At 42.7% G+C, this 7,500-nt stretch overlaps 2 protein-coding genes across 2 annotated transcripts in view; one reads left to right on the top strand and one right to left on the bottom strand.

Annotated features, from left to right (window-relative positions):
• The window catches only part of LOC145400746 (WD repeat and SOCS box-containing protein 1-like), a 456,090-nt gene that overhangs the window by 408,954 nt on the left and 39,636 nt on the right, over positions 1–7,500 (top strand). The gene's annotated exons all lie outside the window — the stretch shown is intronic.
• LOC145400716 (E3 ubiquitin-protein ligase goliath-like) overlaps positions 1–7,500 on the bottom strand; it is a 57,555-nt gene that overhangs the window by 21,803 nt on the left and 28,252 nt on the right. Inside the window, exons 2-3 of the mRNA XM_080273151.1 lie at positions 5,070–5,206; positions 2,620–2,702 (exon numbers count right to left, since the gene is read on the bottom strand). Coding sequence (XP_080129277.1) covers positions 2,620–2,702; positions 5,070–5,206 — 220 coding nt within the window. The remainder of the gene's footprint in view (positions 1–2,619; positions 2,703–5,069; positions 5,207–7,500) is intronic.

The raw sequence follows: 7,500 nt of genomic DNA, 5'->3' as shown, positions 1-7,500 counted from the left end.
TTAAACGCAATATGTCTGTTTTAAACGCAATATGTCTGTTTAAACGCAATATGTCTGTTTTAAACGCAATATTTCTGTTTTAAACGCAATATGTCTGTTTTAAACGCAATATGTCTGTGTTTAAACGCAATATGTCTGTTTTAAACGCAATATGTCTGTTTTAAACGCAATATGTCTGTTTAAACGCAATATGTCTGTGTTTAAACGCAATATGTCTGTTTTAAACGCAATATGTCTGTTTAAACGCAATATGTCTGTGTTTAAACGCAGTCTGTTTTAAAACAATATGTCTGTTTTAAACGCAATATGTCTATTTAAATGCAATCTGTCTGTGTTTAAACGCAATATGTCTGTTTAAACGCAATATGTCTGTGTTTAAACGCAGTCTGTTTTAAAACAATATGTCTGTTTTAAACGCAATATGTCTGTTTAAACGCAATCTGTCTGTTTTAAACGCAATATGTCTGTTTAAACGCAATCTGTCTGTTTTAAACGCAATCTGTCTGTGTTTAAACGCAATCTGTGTGTTTTAAACGCAATATGTCTTTTAAACGCATTGTCTGTGTTTAAACGCAATATGTCTTTTAAACGCATTGTCTGTGTTTAAACGCAATATGTCTGTTTTAACGCAATATGTCTGTCTAAACGCAATATTCTGTTTTAAACGCAATGTGTATGTTGAAACGCAATGTGTCTGTTTAAACGCAACTGATGCTGGTACAACGACAATCATCAACCACAATGTCTTTTTAAACGCAATGTCTCTTTTAAACGCAATGTGTGTTTTCAACGTCAATATGTCTGTGTTTAAACGCAATATGTCTTTTTAAACGCAATATGTCTGTGTTTAAACGCATTATGTCTGTTTAAACGCAACTGCTGCTGATACAACGACATTCAACCACAATATCTGTCAGTTATAATAGTCAAGATTTGTTTTAAACGCGAGTTAACGTTCATACTAAAAAATATATATATATCTTTGAATATTTTGAACTTCCTTGCCTTTATGGCTGACGGGTTATTTGTGTGTGTGTGTGTGTGTGTGTGTGTGTGTGTGTGTGTGTGTGTGTGATGGAATAAGAAAAGATGTAAATGTGTGTGTGTGTGTGTGTGTGTGTGTGTGTGTGTGTGTGTGTGTGTGATGGAATAAGAAAAGATGTAAATGTGTGTGTGTGTGTGTGTGTGTGTGTGTGTGTGTGTGTGTGTGTGTGTGATGGAATAAGAAAAGATGTAAATGTCTGTGTGTGTGTGTGTGTGTGTGTGTGTGTGTGTGTGTGTGTGTGTGTGTGTGTGTGTGTGTGTGATGGAATAAGAAAAGATGTAAATGTGTGTGTGTGTGTGTGTGTGTGTGTGTGTGTGTGTGTGTGTGTGTGATGGGATAAGAAAAGATGTAAATGTGTGTGTGTGTGTGTGTGTGTGATGGGATAAGAAAAGATGTAAATGTGTGTGTGTGTGTGTGTGTGTGTGTGTGTGTGTGTGTGTGTGTGTGATGGGATAAGAAAAGATGTAAATGTGTGTGTGTGTGTGTGTGTGTGTGTGTGTGTGTGTGTGTGATGGAATAAGAAAAGATGTAAATGTGTGTGTGTGTGTGTGTGTGTGTGTGTGTGTGTGTGTGTGTGTGTGTGTGTGTGTGTGTGTGTTTATGCATTCAGCCCATGTATGTTTTTTTTTTTACGGCCCAAACTAGCTGTTACTAGTTCCTGTTAGCACCGTCTCGTTTTATTGTTAGGTGCTAGTCACGAAGAAGTGCTTATGGATGCTAGTCACGAAGAAGTGCTATGGATGCTAGTCACGAAGAAGTGCTATGGATGCTAGTCACGAAGAAGTGCTATGGATGCTAGTCACGAAGAAGTGCTATGGATGCTAGTCACGAAAAAGTGCTATGGATACTAGTCACGAAGAAGTGCTATGGATGCTAGTCACGAAAAAGTGCTATGGATGCTAGTCACGAAGAAGTGCTATGGATACTAGTCACGAAGAAGTGCTATGGATGCTAGTCACGAAGAAGTGCTATGGATGCTAGTCACGAAGAAGTGCTATGGATGCTAGTCACGAGGAAGTGCTATGGCAAGGACGTAGAGCCGTAGCACATCTTTCCTGCCACTGAGCTACGTGAAATAAGCTGCAAAAGGACGAAAATCTGGGCCAAGTGAAGGTGAAAGGAGTACAGTACAACCCAGAGTACAGTACTACCCATCGATCTACTCATGTACTACCCACTGACCTGCTCCAATGTACTACGCCTTATGTGCTCCCTTTGTACTACCTCGCCTGTACTTCTCATTGATCTACTACCCTCTCCCAGCGACCTACGTACATGTACTACCCCATGTGCGTGTCTTGTGCACACAGGCTTCATGTGTACTAAATCAATGTACGTTTTCAAGAGGTACACCCCACTCCACGACTTCCTGTTCATCAAAGTACTACTCAAACTACTCAAATGTACTAACCAAGCTACTTAAATGTACTACCCCAAATACTACTTAAATGTACTACCCCAAATACTACTCAAATGTACTACCCCAAATACTACTCAAATGTACTACCCCAAATACTACTCAAATGTATTACCCCATGTACTAACCAAATGTACTACCCCCATGTACTACTCACACGATAGCACAGTCGACGAAGTACATTCTAGGGTCACAGGCAGGGTTGAGTAGTACAAACTGACGACCTAAGCTGTCTGGCGGCTCATAGCTGAAGGAGGCAGGGAGGGAGGGAAGGAAGGACGGAGGGAGGGAGGGAAGGAGGAAGGAAAGAAGGAGGGAAGGAGGAAGGAAAGGAGGAAGGAAGGAAGGAAGGAAGGAAGGAAGGAGGGAGGGAAGGAGAAGGAGGGAGGATAGAAGGGAGGGAGGGAGGGAGGGAGGGAGGAGAGAGGGAGGGAGGGAGGATAGACAAATTGATGGATGGATGGATGGATAGATGTATGTATGTATGTATGTATGTATGGAGGGAGGAAGGAAGGAAGGAAGGAAGGAAGGAAGGAAGTGAGGGAGGGAGAAAGGGAGGGAGGGAGGGTAGACAAATTGATGGATGGATAGATGCACGGATGGGGGGGAGGAAGGAAGGGAAGGAAGGAAGGAAGGGAGGAATGAGGGAGGGAGGGAGGGAGGGAGGGAGAGAGGGAAGGGAGGGAGGGAGAGAGGGAAGGGAAGGAGGGAGGACAGAAGGAAGTACGGATAGAGGAAGGAGGGAGGGAGGGAGGGAGGGAGGGAGGGAGGGAAGGGAAGGAGGGAGGACAGAAGGAAGGAAGGAGGGAGGGAGGAACGAAGGGAGGGAGGGAGGGAGGGGGGAGGGAAGGGAAGGAGGGAGGACAGCAGGAAGGAAGGAGGGAGGGAGGGATGGAGGGAGGAACGAAGGGAGGGAGGAAGGAAAGAAGGGAAGGAAGGAAGAAGGGAGGGAGGGAGGGAGGAAAGGAAGGAAGGATGGAAGGAGAGATGGAAGGAGGGAAGGAAAGGAAAGAAGGAAAGCAAGGAAAGAAGAGAAACAAACAAATTAATAACACAAAACCTCCTTCACGCCTCTCAGCGCCATCTTCACCTCTACTCAACGCTTCATATCTTCAGATGTATAGATTTCAACGCTAAATTCGTTATAATCTCCACAGTATTCAACGCTACTTTCAACGCCAAATAACAGCCTCCAACGCTAAAATAACAGCATTCAACGCCAATTATCAGCTTTCAATGCCAATTTTCAAAGCCAAACAACAGCTTTCAACGCCAAATAACAGCTTTCAACGCCAAATAATAGCTTCCAAACCCTAATATAAGTATGTCTATAACAAAGTACTTTCAACTCTTCTTCAACGCTGCGTGGAAGATTTCAAAGGTTTACTGGTAGGTGGAGTATTTTTTTAACGCTATGTCAACGGTAGGTAGATACTTTCAACGGTATTTCAACGCTACAATGGTACTTTCAACGGTACCTAAATTCATTCAACAGTACTTCAACGCTACAATGGTACTTTCAACGGTACCTAAATTCTTTCAACGGTACTTCAACGCTACGCAGGGACTTTCAACGGTACCTAAATTCTTTCAACGGTATTTCAACGCTACGCAGGTACTTTCAACGGTACCTAAATTCCTTCAACGGTACTTCAACGCTGCGCAGGTATTTTCAACGCTACCTAAATTCTTTCAAAGGTACTTCAACGCTACGCAGGTAGGTACTCTGAACGTTAGGAAGCTATTTTCAGCGGTATTTTAACGCTAAGTAGTCACTTTCAACGCTACCTGAGTAAGTTAACGGTATTCCAACGCTAAGTACTTTCAACGCTAGACAGGTACTGTTTACATGTCAATCACGTGGCATTGTTTACATGTGGTGGTCACGTGGTACTGAACAAGCTGGCCACGTGTTCTGGAGCCACGTGGTATTGTTTACATAATTATGATCACGGGGTACTGAACATGCTGGCCACGTGTTACTGAGCCACGTGGTTTTGTTTTCATATCAGTCACGCGGCACTGTTTACATATGGTGGTCACGTGGTACTGAGCATGCTGGCCACGTGTTCTGGAGCCACGTGGGATTGTTTACATGTGGTGGTAACGTGGTACTGAACATGCTGACCACGTGGTTTTGTTTACATGTCAGTCACGTGGCATTGTTTACATGTGGTGATCACGTGGTAGTGTTTACGTGACTTTATGTCGGATATGTGGTAGGCTACATGTTGGTTTATCTATCGCTGCCCATCTATCTATCTATCCATCTGTCTATCAAGCAGCTCCTCTCTATACACGTACTTCTATCTATCGATCTATCTACCAAGCAAGTGATCTCTATACACGTACATGTTGATGTTAGTGACGGTATTTAACAATCTACACGTACCTCTATCTATCCATCTATTTACCAAGCAGCTCCTCTATACACGTACCTCTATCGATCTATCTACCAGGCACGTGATCTCTATACACGTATTATCTATCTATCTATCTATCAAGCACGTGATCTCTACACACGTACCTCTATCTATCTATCAAGCACGTGATCTCTATACACGTACCTATATCTATCTATCTACCAAGCACGTGATCCCTATACACGTACCTGTTGATGTTAGTCACGTGGTATTTAACAATCTGGCCAGGTGTGACGGTGACCAACACGTGCACGCCCCTGTCCAGCACGGCCTTCAGGTGCACGCCCTTCTCCTCCTCCACGTACACCACGGCCACGCCCCCTCCCTCACCCACTGCAGGAGAAAGAAAATATAGATAGATAGATAGATAGACAGATAGATAGATAGATCACACTGAGTTCTTATTACAAGGTTGACAAAAAATAGATATATAGACAGATAGATGGATAGATCAGGTTTTTAATACAAGGTTAATGATAGATAGATAGATAAATAAATAGACAGATATAGATAGGTAGGCTGAGTTCTTAATACAAGGTTGAGTTAAAACAGATAGACAGATAGATAGATCAGATAGTTTTGATTACAAGGTCTGTGATGCTAGTAACGAAGAAGTGCTATGGGAAGGATGTAGCGTACTGTAGGCCTAAAACTGCCATCTCTCCATCTTGAATGCTGAGTTGTAGCATTAGAATGACTATGGGATATTGTGCTAGTCACGAAGAAGTGCTGTGACGGTGGTGGTGGTGGTAGTAGTAGTAGTAGTAAACACAACCACCATTATTATCATCATCACCACCACCAATCACCATCACTACCATCACTATCATCATCACCACCACCACAATCATCACCACCACAACCACCATCACCACTACCATCATCACCATCACTATCATCACCACCACCACTATCATCATCATCACCACCACCACTATCACCATCACCACCATCATCATCATTACCATCACCACCATCATCATCATCACCACCACTACCACCATCACCACCACCACCCCTATCATCATCATCACCACCACCACCATCATCATCATCACCACCACCATCATCATCATCATTACCACCATCACCACCATCATCATCACCACCACCACCACCACCATCATCATCACCACCACCACAACCACCATCATCATCACCATCACCACTATCATCACACAGGACACGCCCAACACCTACTCCTATTCGTCATGCTGGCCATAGTCTCTCTCTTGCATGCTAATATGAAATTCTAGAGTGATCTGAATATTGTGCAAGGTCTATGCGGCATCATCATCATCATCACCACCAAAACTTCCTTCATCATCATCATCACTATCATCAAAACTTCCTTCACTACCATCATCATCATCACTATCATCAAAACTTCCTTCACCATCATCATCATTACCATCATCATCGTCATTACCACTACCATCATCATCATCAATACCACCACGACTACTATCATAATAACATCATCATCATCACCACCACCACCTCCACCATCATCATCAAAATCCTTCACCATCATTATCACCATCAAAACTTCCTTCACCATCAACATCATCACCACCACTAGCACCACCTCCACCACCATCAAAACCTCCATCACCAACATCATCATCACCACCACTAGCACTACCTCCACCATCATCATCAAAACCTCCTTCACCACTATCATCATCACCATCACTATAATCATCATCATCATCACCACCACCACCACATCAGTCCAAATTCTCTTCCCTTCGAAATACTGAGGTTAGGTAGAGAAACACACACACACACACACACACACACACACACACACACACACCTGTCAGTTCGCTCGCGCACATGGAACGGCTGATTTCTCTCTCTCTCTCTCTCTCTATCCATTTTTCGTACAAACATTACATAGTCTCTCTCTCTCTCATTTATCTAATCGTTACCTATTTATCTATATATCCAAGTATCCATCCACATCTATATCTATTTGTCTATCTATCCATCCATCCATCTATCTATCTATCTATCCATGTCACATTGTTCACTATTTTCTAACAATATTTGTGGGAGGCTGTGATGATTTGTAGACTCTCTCTCTCTCTTTCTCTCAAGGTGGTGGTGGTGATGATGATGATGATGATGATGATGGTGATGATGATGATGATGGTGATGATGATGGTGGTGGTGGTGATGATGATGATGATGATGATGGTGATGATGATGATGATGATGATGATGATGATGGTGGTGATGATGATGATGATGATGATGGTGGTGATGATGATGATGATGATGATGGTGATGATGATGATGATGATGATGATGATGGTGATGATGATGATGATGATGATGATGATGATGGTGGTGATGATGATGATGATGATGATGGTGATGGTGGTGATGATGATGATGATGATGGTGATGATGATGATGATGATGATGGTGGTGGTGGTGATGATGATGATGATGATGATGATGATGATGGTGATGATGATGATGATGATGGTGGTGGTGGTGATGATGATGATGATGATGATGGTGATGATGATGATGATGATGATGATGATGGTGGTGATGATGATGATGATGATGATGATGATGATGATGATGATGGTGGTGATGAT

The sequence above is a fragment of the Coenobita brevimanus genome, chromosome 53 (genome assembly GCF_032717465.1).
Source record: "Coenobita brevimanus isolate Jiangsu-jjx chromosome 53, ASM3271746v2, whole genome shotgun sequence".
Lineage (NCBI taxonomy): Eukaryota > Metazoa > Arthropoda > Malacostraca > Decapoda > Coenobitidae > Coenobita > Coenobita brevimanus.
Note: the sequence above shows the minus strand (reverse complement) of the source record. Positions and strands in the feature narration are given on the sequence as shown.